Genomic DNA, 19627 nt, shown 5'->3' with positions numbered 1-19627 from the left:
GTTACTATCAAATACTTTCACACCGTGGTTTAACACCAGTTACCACATTATATCTTTGACAATTATATGTACTCGTTCCTTATCGATTACAACATTTTAACTTATTTCATTCATGACTCAGAGCTAAGGTTGTGTATTTATGAAGTTAGCTTTGGGATTTCACACCCATGGTACACACACCAGAGCCAGATACTGAGTGACAGCTAAAACTAAATTTTATGAAGATATTTAATGTGTTTTACCACAGCCTGGTCTAGTTTAAAACTTTGTTTTCTTCCAGGTGACACCTTAAGTTTAGTCTGTGGTTAAAAAAAAACACTACAAACATGCCGACAAGTATAATACACCCTAGATAAGAGATGGTGAATTTAATTTGAATATTTTAAAGAACGTTATAGTCACCATATTTTTATACTTTCCCAAGGATGTAGAAAATTATAGAACAAGTTTCACACGTATTATGGTCATAATTTTATAGCATATAAGAGGTTTAACACTTTTCAGTGGAAAGAAACAATATAATTATGTGTTGGAACAGGAGGAACCTTACCTTATGTACAAGAAGTCAGAACCAGGAGAATACCTGGAAGGAAACGACAGATTTGAAGGATTCTGTAAAGATCTGGCAGAATTGATAGCAAAACACCTGAACTTTGATTATATTCTGAAGCTCGTGAACGACTCGAACTATGGAGGCCAAGATCCAAGCTCTCCTGCTGGTTGGAATGGGATGGTTGGAGAACTTATTCGCAAGGTAGGTCATGACCTCGTCTGCGGGACGATAGGTAAACTATCATAGTTGTGTCAGCTGTTAGATCTAGTCATGTAAGATAAACAGAAAAATACATGATTATGTCGGCTGTGAGATACAGTCATGTAGGAGAGAAAAATCCATGGTTCTGTCAGCTGTCAGATTTTATCATGTGGGATAAACAGAACAATCCATGGTTGTGTCAGCTGTCAGATTTAATTATGTGGGATAAACAGAACAATCCATGGTTGTGTCAGCTGTCAGATTTAATTATGTGGGATAAACAGAAAAATCCATAATTATGTCAGCTGATAGATCTAATCATGTAAGATAAACAGAAAAACCCATGGTTACGTCAGCTGTGAGATCTAGTCATGTAAGATAAACAGAAAAACCCATAGTTACGTCAGCTGTGAGATCTAGTCATGTAAGATAAACAGAAAAACCCATGGTTACGTCAGCTGTGAGATCTAGTCATGTAGGATAGATAAACAGAAAAATCCATGGTTACGTCAGCTGCGAGATCTAGTCATGTAGGATAGATAAACAGAAAAATCCATGGTTACGTCAGCTGTGAGATCTAGTCATGTAGGATAGATAAAGAGAAAAATCCATGGTTACGTCAGCTGCGAGATCTAGTCATGTAGGATAGATAAACAGAAAAACCCATGGTTACGTCAGCTGCGAGATCTAGTCATGTAAGATAAACAGAAAACCCCATGGTTACGTCAGATGCGAGATCTAGTCATGTAGGATAGATAAACAAATCCATAACTATGTCAGCTGACAGATCTAGTGATGTATCCAGATTTTACTGGTAAGTACATCTGGAATATGATCCTACTTTGTAAAGATCAACTTTGTGTATGTGTGTAATGATCAAAGATCACAAAATAAAAACAATCTCTGTTAACATTGGGGGGGTCACATTATTTTTTGCTCTATAACGCAGTAAAAATGTTCGGTCTTCAATGAAACCTTGTGGACATGGAACATGGTTATGCCAAAAATAGTCCGTGTCCGTTGATAACAGCGGATATACTGGAGAGCCAAATATGACCAGTCCTTCGTGGCTGATATAAATGCTCTACTGACTGCCCTCTAGTTAGACTTGTACTATCACAGTGTGCAGTTGTTTCATGACAGTTCATTTCTTAACGTTCCACTTCTCCTCATGTTTATATCATACATCACGTTTCTTGATATTTGAATGCCCACTGATAACTGGTTTTTTTAAAGAAACAATAAAATAGATTACTATCGTATCATTTGAACTCTACAAATAAATTAGGATAATATTCATATGAAGCAAATCGGTCGTTTATAAAAAGAAAAACGAGTCGCTTTAGAAAAAAACATTTTTTGTAATTTTTTCTGGAATGTTTTCTCTATCAAGACAATAAAAAATCAAAACATTTTCAATATCGAACTGTAGGTGCTAAACACGCCCTCTGGAAACCGTTATATTTCAGTTCAGTATTTTTAAAACATCAGAAAGAAATTCTAAACGATGAGTTTTCTAAAGACGAGTATGTTTTACCTGTTTGCAGCAACTCGTCCTGACAAGATCTGTATATATTGTGTAAATGTTTTACCTGTTTGCAGCAACTCGTCCTGACAAATTCTGTATATATTGTGTAAATGTTTTACCTGTTTGCAGCAACTCGTCCTGACAAGATCTGTATATATTGTGTAAATATTTTACCTGTTTGCAGCAACTCGTCCTGACAAGATCTGTATATATTGTGTAAATATTTTACCTGTTTGCAGCAACTCGTCCTGACAAGATCTGTATATATTGTGTAAATGTTTTACCTGTTTGCAGCAACTCGTCCTGACAAGATCTGTATATATTGTGTAAATGTTTTACCTGTTTGCAGCAACTCGTCCTGACAAGATCTGCATATATTGTGTTTTATGTTTTACCTGTTTGCAGCAACTCGTCCTGACAAGATCTGTATATATTGTGTTTTATGTTTTACCTGTTTGCAGCAACTCGTCCTGACAAGATCTGTATATATTGTGTTTTATGTTTTACCTGTTTGCAGCAACTCGTCCTGACAAGATCTGTATATATTGTGTAAATATTTTACCTGTTTGCAGCAACTCGTCCTGACAAGATCTGTATATATTGTGTAAATGTTTTACCTGTTTGCAGCAACTCGTCCTGACAAGATCTGCATATATTGTGTAAATGTTTTACCTGTTTGCAGCAACTCGTCCTGACAAGATCTGTATATATTGTGTAAATGTTTTACCTGTTTGCAGCAACTCGTCCTGACAAGATCTGCATATATTGTGTAAATATTTTACCTGTTTGCAGCAACTCGTCCTGACAAGATCTGTATATATTGTGTAAATGTTTTACCTGTTTGCAGCAACTCGTCCTGACAAGATCTGTATATATTGTGTAAATGTTTTACCTGTTTGCAGCAACTCGTCCTGACAAGATCTGTATACATTGTGTAAATGTTTTAGCTGTTTGCAGGAACTCTTCCTGACAAGATCTGTATATATTGTGTAAATGTTATACCTGTTTGCAGGAACTCGTCCTGACAAGATCTGTATATATTGTGTAAATGTTTTACCTGTTTGCAGCAACTCGTCCTGACAAGATCTGTATATATTGTGTTTTATGTTATATCACTTAATAAGATATATATTGTGTTCTATGTTATATCAGTTAATACGTTATATATTGTGTTCTATGTTATATCACTTAATAAGATATATATTGTGTTCTATGTTATATCACTTAATAAGATATATATTGTGTTCTATATTATATCACTTAATAATATATATATTGTGTTCTATATTATATCACTTAATAATATATATATTGTGTTCTATGTTATATCACTTAATAAGATATATATTGTGTTCTATGTTATATCACTTAATAAGATATATATTGTGTTCTATGTTATATCACTTAATAAGGTAAATATTGTGTTCTATGTTATATCACTTAATAAGGTATATATTGTGTTCTATGTTATATCACTTAATAAGGTATATATTGTGTTCTATGTTATATCACTTAATAAGGTATATATTGTGTTCTATGTTATATCACTTAATAAGATATATATTGTGTTCTATGTTATATCACTTAATAAGGTAAATATTGTGTTCTATGTTATATCACTTAATAAGGTATATATTGTGTTCTATGTTATATCACTTAATAAGGTATATATTGTGTTCTATGTTATATCACTTAATAAAGGACAGTGTAATCCCCTATGATTTTACTTTTTCCAGGAGGCGGACATGGCTATCGCCCCCCTGACCATCACCTCTGCGAGGGAACGTGTTATTGATTTCACGAAGCCTTACATGTCTCTGGGTATCAGCATAATGATCAAGAAACCGATGAAAAAGAAACCTGGAGTCTTTTCCTTTATGAATCCCTTGTCCAAGGAGATATGGATGTGTATTATCTTTGCCTACGTTGGAGTGTCGGTCGTGCTGTTTCTTGTTAGCCGCTTTTCTCCGCACGAATGGCGGCTCGAGGACACATTCCTGGGCCAGTCTGTGTCCAACGACTTCTCCTTAATGAACAGTCTCTGGTTTTCTCTAGGGGCTTTCATGCAACAGGGTTGTGACGTCTGCCCCAGGTACGATGCGCCCCCTCTATTAGATGACTTGTAGTTCTCAACGTGTATTCAAAATTTAGTTTATGTAGCTTGATCTAAACGTCACAGTAAATATACTGTTCTGTGACACAAAGTACATGAATCATTTAAAACGTATGAAGCGAGTTGTTTCAAACACCCAAGTATGTATGTTGACTGTATAGATGTAGTGTGAAGACTAGGGAAATTATACGATATGGTGTGAAAATTAGGGGAAAATATAAAGTGTAGCGTGAAGACTAGGGGAAAATATAAAGTGTAGTGTGAAGACTAGGGAAATTATACGATATGGTGTGAAGATTAGCGGAAAATATAAAGTGTAGTGTGAAGATTAGGGGAAAATATAAAGTGTAGTGTGAAGATTAGGTGAAAATATAAGGTGTAGTGTGAAGATTAGGGGAAAATATAAAGTGTAGTGTGAAGACTAGGGAAATTATACGATATGGTGTGAAGATTAGCGGAAAATATAAAGTGTAGTGTGAAGATTAGGGGAAAATATAAAGTGTAGTGTGAAGATTAGGTGAAAATATAAGGTGTAGTGTGAAGATTAGGGGAAAATATAAAGTGTAGTGTGAAGATTAGGGGAAAATATAAGGTGTAGTGTGAAGATTAGGGGAAAATATAAGGTGTAGTGTGAAGATTAGGGGAAAATATAAAGTGTAGTGTGAAGATTAGGGGAAAATATAAGGTGTAGTGTGAAGATTAGGGGAAAATATAAAGTGTAGTGTGAAGATTAGGGGAAAATATAAAGTGTAGTGTGAAGATTAGGGAAACATTTATGATTGAATATGAAGGGGAAGTTTAACAGTGAAAGGTAAGTGGCGTTAAGTTAAAGGTATCATGAAAACAAAACTAGCCGTATAGAGGTTCAGCATTTAATGTTTCAAAAATACAGTTAGCAGGCAGGTGTTTATAAAGTCTGTAAATACAGTTAGCAGGCAGGTGTTTATAAAGTCTGTAAATACAGTTAGCAGGCAGGTGTTTCTAAAGGTCGTAAATACAGTTAGCAGGCAGGTGTTTATAAAGGTCGTAAATACAGCTAGCAGGCAGGTGTTTATAAAGGTCGTAAATACAGTTAGCAGGCTGGTGTTTCTAAAGGTCGTAAATACAGTTAGCAGGCTGGTGTTTATAAAGGTCGTAAATACAGTTAGCAGGCTGGTGTTTCTAAAGGTCGTAAATACAGTTAGCAGGCAGGTGTTTCTAAAGGTCGTAAATACAGTTAGCAGGTAGGTGTTTATAAAGTCCATAAATACAGTTAGCAGGCAGGTGTTTATAAAGGTCGTAAATACAGTTAGCAGGCTGGTGTTTCTAAAGGTCGTAAATACAGTTAGCAGGCAGGTGTTTATAAAGGTCGTAAATACAGTTAGCAGGCTGGTGTTTCTAAAGGTCGTAAATACAGTTAGCAGGCAGGTGTTTCTAAAGGTCGTAAATACAGTTAGCAGGTAGGTGTTTATAAAGTCCATAAATACAGTTAGCAGGCAGGTGTTTATAAAGGTCGTAAATACAGTTAGCAGGCTGGTGTTTCTAAAGGTCGTAAATACAGTTAGCAGGCAGGTGTTTATAAAGGTCGTAAATACAGTTAGCAGGCAGGTGTTTATAAAGTCCATAAATACAGTTAGCAGGCAGGTGTTTATAAAGTCCATAAATACAGTTAGCAGGCAGGTGTTTCTAAAGGTCGTAAGATACAACTGGCAGGCAGGTGTTTCTAAAGTCCGTAAATACAGTTAGCAGGCACGTATTTCTAAAGTCCGTAAATACAGTTAGCAGGCACGTATTTCTAAAGTCCGTAAATACAGTTAGCAGGCAGGTGTTTATAAAGTCCGTAAATACAGTTAGCAGGCAGGTGTTTATAAAGTCCGTAAATACAGCTAGCAGGCAGGTGTTTATAAAGTTCGTAAATACAGCTAGTAGACAGGTGTTTATAAAGTCCGTAAATACAGCTAGCAGGCAGGTGTTTCTAAAGTCCGTAAATACAGCTAGCAGGCAGGTGTTTCTAAAGGTCGTAAGATACAACTGGCAGACAGGTTTAACAAAAGTCCATAAAAATACACTTGGGAAGTGGGTGTTTCAAAAGTCCGTAAAAAACCGTATTCGTACAATTTATTTTTTAACGCTGTTAAGCAACTAATGGGTTAAAGTTCAAAAATAGATGTTTTTAGAACAGTGTTCTTCAACAGTTTTACATGTAAAACGTATTTGATCATTAGCTCAACAACACTGTAACCCAAATACCGAAGAAAAATACATTAACTGTAACATCAAATCCGTTCTGATATGTGTTGTGATTGAGGCTTAGAACTTATAAAGTTGTGAGGTTTTGGATATATGTGAAAATGATATAGAGAAATCAGTATTAGCAAAACTATTACGTTAAAACTATTACTGTTGCAGAACCAGAAGTTAAAACTTACTATGTTTAAAAGAACCATTTGGTGAAGAAGTTAAAACTTACTATGTTTAACAGAACCACGCGAAGGTGTTACTCTTCAAAGAATCACGATCTAATAGGTGTTACAATTCAAAGATCCGTGATGTAATAGGTGTTACTATTCAAATAACCATGATATAATAGGTATCACTATTCAAATAACCATGATACAATAGGTGTCACTATTCAAATAACCATGATATAATGGGGTTAATATTCAAAGAACCACAATCTAAAAAGTGTTACTATTTAAAGAACCACGATATAATATAAGTTAATATTCAAAGATCCATAATCTAACACGTATTGCTATTCAAATAACCATGATCTAATAGACGTTACTATTCAAAGAATCATGATCTAATAGGTGTTAGTATCCAAAGATACATGATCTAATAGGTGTTACAGAACCACGATCTAATATGTGTTAGTATTCAACGATCCGTGATCTAATCGGTATTACTATTCAAATTACCATGATCCAATAGGTTTTACAAAAACATATGAATGAGTTATTATTCAAAGAACCATGATCTAATATGTGTTAATAATCAAAGATCCATGGCCTAATAGGTTTTACAGACGAACATGAAAGTGTTACTATTTAAAGATCCATCACGTGTTTTTACGACTATTATAAAGATATTTACTACGCTACGTAGACGCTGTGTTTGTGTCTCACTCGTACCTAGGGCAGACGTTAAATTTCTATTACTTGAAGGTTCGTAGAAAAACAAGAGTGTTAAAGAGAAGTTGTACCATTAGATAGTTGTACCAGTTGTACCATGTATTTTGTGTATCGTCACACGTGTCTGTGATGGTAAGGTATTGTTTTTTTTTTGTCTAAGCATTGCTAGTGACAGACCCAATTCCATCGAGCAAAGTGAATGTTATCTTAATATTTGGAACTTTCAGGTCGATGGCTGGTCGAATCGTGGGAAGTGTCTGGTGGTTCTTTACTCTAATAATTATTTCATCCTACACTGCGAACCTCGCTGCATTCTTAACTGTGGAAAGAATGGTTACTCCCATAAATTCAGCAGAGGATTTGGCCAAACAGACCGAGGTAGAATACGGCACTCTGATGTACTCTTCAACCCAGGAGTTTTTTAAGGTAAGCTTAACATGATGTGGCTAAGGGACCAATCTCACGTACTCTCAAACCCAGGAGTTTTAATAAATAAGTTATACACTGCTATAGGGAAAGATAATAGTTTGTGTACTTTCGAACCATGGATATTTTAAAGTTAAGTCATGCATTGAAAGTTTAGTCGATACATATTCCAATTTGGGATTCTAAAAGTTTAATAGTAATCACAGAAAGTTCGAATATTTTAGTTTACCATAGCTTGTTGATGTATTAGTAAACTTTGCTCTGACTGACACAACTGATATAAACACACTCAAAGTAGTACACCTAATACATGGAATAACTTCAAAATTAACTAATATTAACATTTAAAGTTGTACTCCTGGTACAGGGAAGAACTTTACTAGTAACTAATATTAACACTTAAAGTTGTACTCCTCATACAGTGAAGAACTTTACTATTAACTGATATTGACACTTAAAGTTGTACCCCTCAAAGAGGGAAGAACTTTACTAGTAACTGATATAAACACTTAAAGTTGTACCCCTCAAAGAGGGAAGAACTTTACTAGTAACTGATATAAACACTTAAAGTTGTACCCCTCATACAAAGAAGAACTGTACTAGTAACTGATATAAACACTTAAAGTTGTACCCCTCATATAGGGAAAAATTTACTAGTAACTGATATTAACACTTAAAGTTGTACCCCTCATACAGGGAAGAACTTTACCAGTAACTGATATAAACGCTTAAAGTTGTACCCCTCATACAGGGAAGAACTTTACCAGTAACTGATATAAACGCTTAAAGTTGTACCCCTCATACAGGGAAGAACTTTACTAGTAACTGATATAAGCACTTAAAGTTGTACCCCTCATACAGGGAAAAATTTACTAGTAACTGATATTAACACTTAAAGTTGTACTCCTCGTACAGGGAAGAACTTTACTAGTAACTGAAAAAACGCTTAAAGTTGTACCCCTCATACAGGGAAGAACTTTACCAGTAACTGATATAAACACTTAAAGTTGTACCCCTCATACAGGGAAAAATTTACTAGTAACTGATATTAACACTTAAAGTTGTACCCCTCAAAGAAGGAAAAACTTTACTAGTGACTGATATAAACACTTAAAGTTGTACCCCTCAAAGAGGGAAGAACTTTACTAGTAACTAATATAAATACTTAAAGTTGTACTCCTCGTACAGGGAAGAACTTTACTAGTAACTGATATAAACGCTTAAAGTTGTACCCCTCATACAGGGAAGAACTTTACTAGTAACTGATATAAACACAGTTAAGGTGGTTGTTGGTTAGTTGATTCAGTGTTTTGTTGCACAAAGCAGCTAGGCTATCTGCGCCAAACATCCGGTATAAAGGTAAAATTAAAGTAAATGTAGTGAATTCATAAAAGGAAATAAAGGTAAAACAAAACAGAGTTAAAACATAAATAGCATAAAACCAATGTTTACATCTAGTCTACAACGTTAAGAGATAAACTACAGTAATACAAGTTGTAAAGGATTTTCTGTAGCATAATTGTAATTATCATAACTCAGCATGAAGACTAAGTTCAAAAACCATCAGTCATCCGAAGTTGGCCTTTCCAGTCCTGGTTCAGAGTTATTTGATGATGTGGTTATTTTGAAAAAGTAAAGTAATAAAAGTTTTAAAGACTTTAGCAAAATTTTAATAATAACTCGTCAGGATAACCAATGAGCAGTTTACACAGCAGGATTAGTCACCTGAAGTTTGCCTTTCCAGTTTTGGTGTCGAGTTATTTAATGTTTCGGCCATTTTCCAATGTCAAATCGAACTAGAGAGATTGTGACTCTTTAAAGGGAACCACAATAAAAAAAGGTTTAATGAATAAATATCAAACACTTAAATGACGTTAGAAAGATTAATGGCCGTGAAAAAACTAAAAACTTTATCAAGGTGGACAGTGTTACCGTCATCAATAACACTGTCCCATGTTACAGACAAACCCTGGGACAGAACATGTTTAAAATAGACCCATCGTTGACAGTTGTAACGATGACAAAAAGTAAAATGTGGTTTATTGTGACCTGAGTGTTACACAGACTACACACTGGTGCATCAGTTCCAGATAAAAGAAAACCATAAGTTAAAAAACTGTAACCAATGAATAGTCTAATTAGAACAACTTCATCTTTCCAATCCTTATCAAGCAAGATGGCCGAAGTCAATATAGGGTTTTATTTGAAGAAGCTTGTTTTCACGTTGCTCACTCCAAGTGAACTGCCAGCTGGCACAGAGCCAAGACTTGAATACAGGACCATAGTCCATGTATGGGACAGGCACAGCGGTGCCAGAGCAGATAGATTTAGCTGCCGTGTCAGCGAGCTCGTTCCCACAAATATCAACATGGCCTGGTATCTAGAAAAACTGGATAGAAGTAGATGTTAAAGAGAAATGGGCCAGTCGGTTTTGAATATCAGCGAGAACAGAGTGTGAGCCAATGTGAAGCGATTCCAGAGCCAGTAGAGAACTAAGCGAGTCAGTATAAATAGTGTAGTTTGAGTACTGCTTAGCTTGTATGTGATCCAGGGCAAGAGAAATGGCGTACAGTTCAGCAGTGAACACAGAAGCTGAAGAGGGGATTCTGTATGCAATCACCAAACCACAACAAACCATGGCAGAGTCCACACAGTCACCTGATTTGGAACCATTCGTATAAATTGGAATGGAAAGATTGTTCGAAAGATGTTCAGTAGATAAAAAACGGTACTTCCTCAGGAGTATCTGCCTTTCTCAGATGACTTAAAGAAAGGTCACATTTGGTGGGATCGGATTCAGTAATGTTATCCAAGAACAGACCCAATTCATCTAACTGTGCCTGGATACAAAGACCAAAAGGAACAATGGCAGATCGTCTGTTCTGATAAAGTATGGCCCGCTGAGGAAGGAAAACACAACTCCAGGTGGGATGCTTTGGTAAGGAACGAAGATTCGAAGAATACAGTAAAGACAGTTGTAAACGACGGAGGTACAAAAAAGGCTCATGAGACTGTGTATAAGCTCTGAACTGGGGAGGTGCAAAAGTACCCAGTGCAGAGCCAAAGTCCTTAATGACGAATGGGGTCCAGCATCTTTAAGGCCAAGGGTCTGGCAGAGCTATAGACCAGTGATCCATAGTCGAATTTCAATTGAATAAGAGCACGATATATCTGTAGCATAGAACATCGATCCGCTCTCCAAGTAGTGGTAAAGGGGGCACAGAGGAAGTTCAGTAGTCTTATACATTTAACCCGTAGCTGCTTAATATGTGGTATAAAGGTCAGCTTACGGTCAAAGATAAGCCCCAAGAACTTTGTCTCAGTGACCACAGGCAGCACAACATCACCGATACAGAGTTCAGGATCAGGGTGAATACCCCATTGGCGGTAAAAGTGCATGCAAACGGTTTTAGAGAGAGAAAAATTAAAGCCGTTTGCCGTGGTCCACTTCAGTACACGATTGAGGGAAGTTTGTAGCTGCTGCTCAATTACACCTCATGTTCGACGACTGACATGAGATGTGAAAGTCGTCGACATAGAGCCCATTTGCAACAGTGAAAAGGAGTTATTCAGTGATGGCATTAATCTTTATACTGAAAAGTGTGACAATCAAAGCACAGCCCTGAGGGACTCCAAGTTCCTTTAGAAAAGAACGAGAGTGTCGGACCCACACAAACTTGGAATCTCCTGCCCATTAAAAGGTTTTTAATGAAAATGGGCAAATGGCCATGTATACCCATATATATTGAGGTCTTGCAAAATCCATACCTCCATGTTGTATCATAAGCCTTCTCAATGTCAAAGAGTATTGATACAAGATGTCGTTTGAGAAAGAGACAGCTTGTCAAAGCAACTGGACGGTAGTTTGAAGGAATCTTGGGATCCTTCCCAGGCTTAGAGAATGGTAGGACAATAGCCTGGTGCCAGGCATCAGGAAAAACATTCTTCTGCCAGATTAGGTTAAAAACAATTAGAAAAATAGCAAAAGAAGCAGGAGACAGATGGTGCAGCATTTCATAGTGTACATCATCAGGTCCAACAAGAGAAGCAGGAGACAGATGGCACAGCATTTCATAGTGTACATCATCGGGTCCAACAAGAGAAGCAGGAGACAGATGGCACAGCATTTCATAGTGTACATCATCAGGTCCAACAAGAGAAGCAGGAGATAGATAGCACAGCATTTCATAGTGTACATCATCAGATCCAACAAATATACCACCAGACTGATGAAGGGCCAGTTTGAGTTCCACCAATATAAAGGGATGATTATAGTCATTGAGACACTCAGCTCGAAAGGAAAGGGGTGATTCCTTTGCCCGAGTCTTGATGGCTAAGAAGGTGGAGGAAGATGCAGAAGTGCTAGAGACCCGGCAAAAACTTACTCCTGGAGTATCGGCGATGCTCCAGATATCAGCTACTTCCTGACTATCACAGAGCAAGATCGAGATGGGGGACAGAATTGTATTGCCCACTGCCCTTCCAAATCTTGTTCCATATGACTTTGGAACTGATGGTAGAAGATATGCCAGTTGTGAACTTAATCCAATATTCCTTCTGACTTTGACGTCTTAACCACTGAGGATGTGCACGGGCTCGCTGGAAAGCGATGCGGTTTGAGAGTGTGTGATATCTACGGAAAGTATCCCAAGCCCAATTTTGAGCCTTCTGTTCCATGTGGCAGGCAGGATTCCACCACGGACGAGGATATAGTGGAAAACGTGTCGAGGTTTTAGGAATACATTGAGCAGCTGCTTGTATAATACAGTCAGTTACTGCTGCCACACAGTCATCTATTGATGGTTTACAGATGGTGGCAGGATCAAGTTGTGCGAGAGCAGTGAAAGAGGACCAGTTAGCTTGATCCAGCTTCCACCAGGGCGCGCGGGTAGGGTGGCATCGACCACGGCCAGTCTCTCTTAAAAGTATAGGAAAATGATAACTGCCTCGTGAGTTATTGTCAACCATTCGTGAAAAGTGAGAGAATAATGAAGGGGAGAAAACCGAGAGATCAATATCAGTAAAGGACTGACTAGATGTGTGGAAATAAGTAGAAGAATCAGTAATGAAAAGAGAAAGGTTGTGATCAGAGAGCATACACTCTACAGATTGATCCCTCCTATCAATATCAGCACTTCCTCAGAGGAATGATGTCCATTAAGGTTCCCAGGATTAAAAAGGAAGACGGCAACTGTTAAATGAGAGCATCAAGGTCTGATTGATCATATGTCTCTCCAGGGTACAGGTAGAGAAAACAAACAGTGATGGTATGACCCAAATAAACACGGATGGCTACGGCCTCCAAGGATGTGTTGAGTGGCAAAGACAGGGTGGGCACATGCTGATCAACCAACAGTTCCACCCCTCCTTGCACTCGTCCATCACACAGCCTGTCATTTCTGTACAAAGAAAACTAACGAAAGGTGACTGTATCGACAGGTTACAGAAATGTTTACTTCAAGGAAAGACATTCAGGATGGTAGGAAGCAATCAGTGTTTTGATGTCATCCAGACTAGAACGTAAATCTCGACAGCCACATTGTATCAAGGTGGCCATTTTTAATGATGTGTAGGCGAATTGGGTGGAGCATTTACTACCACGTCTTTTTTCCTTACTGTCCTTATTCGAGGGAGGTCTGTCGACATCCGTGGATCTTGCTCTGGGTCGATTGGGCAGGTCTTTGTTGTTGGAAGGGGATTCCAGCGACTGAGGACATGAATCAATGATCGTTTTGCATCTTGAGGTGGGAGAAGATGTATCCGAGGAAATGCTCGTACCCAGAACCAAAGGAAATGGATCTTGGGGTTTGTTGGAATATATGTAAAGGACAGAGATTGGTGTTGAAGTTGATTCATCAACTTTTTTAACTATGGATGTCAATAGACTTTTCATTTGGCTTGAGAACGATTCTTTTTGGGGCACAGAGAGATCCGTCTGCACTTCCACTGCAATAACAGAACAAAGTGCAACTGCATACGTCCGAGATGAAGTGGTGAACAGCAATTTTCGAGCCTCAGGATAAGTAATGTTATGAATCGGTTTCAAACGCTGCACCTCTTTTTCTTCCAACCATTTAGGACAAGGATGAAAGTAGGACAGGTGAGAGTCATTGCAATTCACACAATGTGGGTCCGTTTCACACTCACAGGCATCATGGACCTTGCCACCACAACGAGCACGTACCAGGGAACCACGACATGAGATCTTTGAGTGACCGAACCTCTGACACTGGAAACATCGGAGAGGGTTTGGAATGTATGGCTGTACCCTGCAATTAAGATAGCCTGCCTTGATGGTGGCAGGTGCACGTGGTGATGTAAATGTGAGAACAAGGATATTTATCGGCAGTGTAACTCCATCTCTGCGATTGAAGATACGCCTCATTGCAGAAACTCCTTGAGTGGAGAAACCAGCGAGAATTTCAGACTCTAGGATGTTCTTCAAATCCCTCTCAACAACAACTCCTCATGACAAATTCAAAGTAGCATGAGGTGTAACCTCAATAGGTATATCCCCAATTGCCTTTGAATGCAAGAGGAGTTCACTGTGTTGAGATGTGGATGTTTCCACCAATATGTCACCAGATCGAAGCTTCTTCACTGACTTTGGAGAACCAGCAAGTCCCTCTAGTCCGTTCTCAATAAAAAGGGGGACATTTGCCCTAAAGGTTTCTCTGAAAGAGAATGTAATATAAGAAAATGAGGTACAACAGGTGGTACAGATGTTGAAGGCTGCTGCTTAGAAACTTCAAGTCGTGATTGTTTACCTATAAACTGTTTTGTCACTATTTTATTTAAATTTTTATTTGGAAGATCCATAATAAAAAATGAAATTTCGGTGCCCATTGACCCCACCCACCATGGAGTCCTACAAGGGGATGCACTACAATGTCAAGCAAGGACATTGCAGCAACGCCAGGGTTTTGTGAGCACTTTTCCCAAACACCAGCATCAGACACAATGTCCACAACACCTGTTGAGAACATCCAACACTGGTACTTGGTAAACCCTAGCACAAGTGGTTAACACGATTTCGACCAGGGAGGTCACCCCAAAGCCGCCTGTCTTCAGGAATACAAGGCCAAAGTGGTGTGTTAAGGTTGAACCCCTCAACCATCAGGATCCTCTCCTCCCCTTCACGGGTCTCCACGCATAGCAAACATGTGGGTGGATATTTAGATCCTAGAGGAGATAAACTGAAATAACCTTCCATGGGAGGTCCCCTCACCATGTACAAAAATCCACACCGAGGAGCCAGTTAAAGTAGTACTCCTGATACATGGAAGAACTTTATTATTAACCGATAAAACACACACATAAAGTAGTACACCTGGTGCAGGGAAGAACTTTAATATTAACGGATATAAACACTTAAAGTAGTACACCTGATGCAGGGAATAACTTTAATATTAACGGATATAAACACTTAAAGTAGTACACCTAATGCAGGGAAGAACTTTAATATTATCTGATATAATCACTTAAAGTAATTCACCTGGTGCAGGGAAGAACTTTAATATTATCTGATACAATCACTTAAAGTAGTACACCTGGTGCAGGGAATAAATTTAATTTTAACTGATATAAACAATTAAAGTAGTTCAACTGATACAGGGAATAACCTTAACTTGAGTCACTAAATATCTTTTGTATTTTATCCGCAGTTTTTAGTGCAAACAGTTACCATATTCATTAAGTCAACTCTGGTATTAGAATGTTTATGTTTTCCTAATATAATGTTTTTTCATGTTCACTGGGGATGGAGATGTATACACGTATTCGATAAAATTATGGTTTCTAGCGTCTTCATTTTACGAATTTTCTCAAGCCACACACAAACACATCAAAATATAGCTGTATTACAAGACAACACTTTACAAAGGATTTGTAAACCCACGACGGTTGCGTTCTTTAACATTTTTCTTTAATTTAATAAAACACGTTGCTTTTGTTGAACACGAAGAAAGATATTGACTTTCTGAGAATAGAGCGACTCGTTTATGGAAATTAAAATAAGAAAAACGTTGTGCCAAATAGGGATTAGTCCTCTTAAACACTTGAAACTCGATATTTTGTGTAAAAGAATTTTAATGAAGTCAGAAAGAAAAGAAATGAGGTGTAGATTACAGAAAACCAAACATGACCTATAAGGATGTGATTACCATAATAGTGACTACAGGAAGGTTAAAAACTTTGTGTTGATTTTCGCTAAAGGAGTCAAACAAAAGGGTTAACTCTTATCTTTTACAAAGTTCTGGTTCTCAACCTAATTGTCTGACTGATACATAAAGTTACAGTTCGTATTAAAGTCAAACCAAAGTTAACTGAATCGTGCAACTCTGATCTATTTAATTGGCTCAAGAACCTAATATTGTTGATTTTAATAACAGAAATTAATTATAGTAGGCTTAGTATATTATACTAGGCTTAACGTATAGTAACTTGCAATAGGCCTAACGTGTTATAATTTAAAGCAGGCTTATTCTATAATAACTTATAGCAGGCTTATTTTATAGTAAGCTTAGCGTATTATAACGTATAAAAAGCTTAACGAATTACAAGTTTTTATACAAGTACAACGTATATAGAACTATCATGTGAAGATGGTGTTCACATAACAAACCTGTATGTAAACAGAGAATTAGAAGTGATACAAAGCGTGTGTACATAAACGGCAGGCTAGATATGACACATGAAGGACGAGTTGTAAGACACAGAGAACGAGTGTGTTGCTACATAATTGTAGACTATTTTATGCATGAAAATAAACAAACTCACCCATTATGAACTCTGACAGAATAACATTCATTTTCCAGCGTTCCAAAATTGCCGTGTATGCCCGAATGTGGGAGTTCATGAACTCCAGGAAGCACGTGTTTACATCTTCTTATGACGAGGGCATCAGACGAGTCCGCGAGTCCAAAGGAAAGTATGCCTTTCTTCTGGAGTCCACCACTAACGATTATATTAACGAGCGGCAGCCATGTGACACCATGAAAGTTGGAAGGAACTTGGATGCAAAGGGTTTTGGGGTCTCAACTCCATTAGGATCTAACCTCAGGTGAGAAGGTCTGGTTTTCATAATAAGTGAACAATTGTAAGTGTACGCATGTAAAAAGCAAAATTGGGCGTTTGTTCCTGCGGCAGATATGGTAAATATATCTACATGGTTTTGCTCTAAAATAAACAATGAATCAATAGTAATATATATAATAATGAGAAATCTTATTACAGTTTGTATCAGATTATGATGTTTCAGAAAACAACTTATTATTGTTTGTATCAGATCATGATATGATTATGAATAACTTATTATAGTTTGTATCAGATCATGATATGATTATGAACAACTTATTATTGTTTGTATCAGATCATGATATGATTATGAACAACTTATTATTGTTTGTATCAGATTAGGATATCATGGTGAACAACCTATTATAGTTTGTATCAGATCATGATATCATGGTGAACAACTTATTATAGTTTGTATCAGATCATGATATTATAGTGAACAACTTATTATAGTTTGTATCAGATCATGATATCATGGTGAACAACTTATTATAGTTTGTATCAGATCATGATATCATGGTGAACAACTTATTATTGTTTGTATCAGATCATGATATGATTGTGAACAACTTATTATTGTTTGTATCAGATCATGATATCACGGTGAACAACTTATTATTGTTTGTATCAGATCATGATATGATTGTGAACAACTTATTATAGTTTGTATCAGATCATGATATCATGGTGAACAACTTATTATAGTTTGTATCAGATCATGATATCATGGTGAACAACTTATTATAGTTTGTATCAGATCATGATATCATGGTGAACAACTTATTATTGTTTGTATCAGATCATGATATGATTGTGAACAACTTATTATTGTTTGTATCAGATCATGATATGATTGTGAACAACTTATTATAGTTTGTATCACATCATGATATCATGGTGAACAACTTATTATTGTTTGTATCAGATCATGATATCATGGTGAACAACTTATTATAGTTTGTATCAGATCATGATATGATTGTGAACAACTTATTATAGTTTGTATCAGATCATGATATCATGGTGAACAACTTATTATAGTTTGTATCAGATCATGATATCATGGTGAACAACCTATTATAGTTTGTATCAGATCATGATATTATAGTGATCAACTTATTATTGTTTGTATCAGATCATGATATCATGGTGAACAACTTATTATAATTTGTATCAGATCATGATATCATGGTGAACAACTTATTATAGTTTGTATCAGATCATGATATCATGGTGAACAACTTATTATTGTTTGTATCAGATCATGATATGATTGTGAACAACTTATTATTGTTTGTATCAGATCATGATATCATGGTGAACAACTTATTATAGTTTGTATCAGATCATGATATGATTGTGAACAACTTATTATAGTTTGTATCAGATTATGATGTTTCAGAAAACAACTTAATATTGTTTGTATCAGATCATGATATCATGGTGAACAACTTATTATTGTTTGTATCAGATCATGATATGATTGTGAACAACTTATTATTGTTTGTATCAGATCATGATATCACGGTGAACAACTTATTATTGTTTGTATCAGATCATGATATGATTGTGAACAACTTATTATAGTTTGTATCAGATCATGATATGATTGTGAACAACTTATTATTGTTTGTATCAGATCATGATATCATGGTGAACAACTTATTATAGTTTGTATCAGATCATGATATGATTGTGAACAACTTATTATAGTTTGTATCAGATCATGATATCACGGTGAACAACTTATTATTGTTTGTATCAGATCATGATATCATGGTGAACAACTTATTATTGTTTGTATCAGATCATGATATCACGGTGAACAACTTATTATTGTTTGTATCAGATCATGATATGATTGTGAACAACTTATTATAGTTTGTATCAGATCATGATATCATGGTGAACAACTTATTATTGTTTGTATCAGATCATGATATCATGGTGAACAACTTATTATAGTTTGTATCAGATCATGATATGATTGTGAACAACTTATTATAGTTTGTATCAGATCATGATATCATGGTGAACAACTTATTATAGTTTGTATCAGATCATGATATCATGGTGAACAACCTATTATAGTTTGTATCAGATCATGATATTATAGTGATCAACTTATTATTGTTTGTATCAGATCATGATATCATGGTGAACAACTTATTATAATTTGTATCAGATTATGATATGCTTTTGAACAACTTATTATAATTTGTATCAGATTATGATATGCTTTTGAACAACTTATTATTGTTTGTATCAGATCATGATATGATTATGAACAACTTATTATAGTTTGTATCAGATCATGATATCATGGTGAACAACTTATTATAGTTTGTATCAGATCATGATGTCATAGTGAACAACTTATTACAGTTTGTATCAGATCATGATATCATGGTGAACAACTTATTATAGTTTGTATCAGATCATGATATGATTGTGAACAACTTATTATAGTTTGCATCATATCATGATATCATGGTGAACAACTTATTATTGTTTGTATCAGATCATGATATGATTGTGAACAACTTATTATTGTTTGTATCAGATAATGATATGCTTTTGAACAACTTATTATTGTTTGTATCAGATCATGATATGCT

At 36.2% G+C, this 19627-nt stretch overlaps 1 protein-coding gene across 1 annotated transcript in view; it reads left to right on the top strand.

Annotated features, from left to right (window-relative positions):
• LOC143247827 (glutamate receptor 1-like) overlaps window positions 1-16999 on the top strand; it is a 35204-nt gene extending 18205 nt beyond the window's left edge. Inside the window, exons 5-8 of the mRNA XM_076496348.1 lie at window positions 539-754; window positions 4019-4374; window positions 7736-7934; window positions 16751-16999. Coding sequence (XP_076352463.1) covers window positions 539-754; window positions 4019-4374; window positions 7736-7934; window positions 16751-16999 — 1020 coding nt within the window. The remainder of the gene's footprint in view (window positions 1-538; window positions 755-4018; window positions 4375-7735; window positions 7935-16750) is intronic.
• The last annotated feature ends 2628 nt before the right edge of the window (window positions 17000-19627 follow it).

The sequence above is a fragment of the Tachypleus tridentatus genome, chromosome 3 (genome assembly GCF_004210375.1).
Source record: "Tachypleus tridentatus isolate NWPU-2018 chromosome 3, ASM421037v1, whole genome shotgun sequence".
Classification (NCBI taxonomy): Eukaryota; Metazoa; Arthropoda; class Merostomata; order Xiphosura; family Limulidae; genus Tachypleus; species Tachypleus tridentatus.
This window is presented reverse-complemented; position numbering and strand designations above follow the sequence as displayed.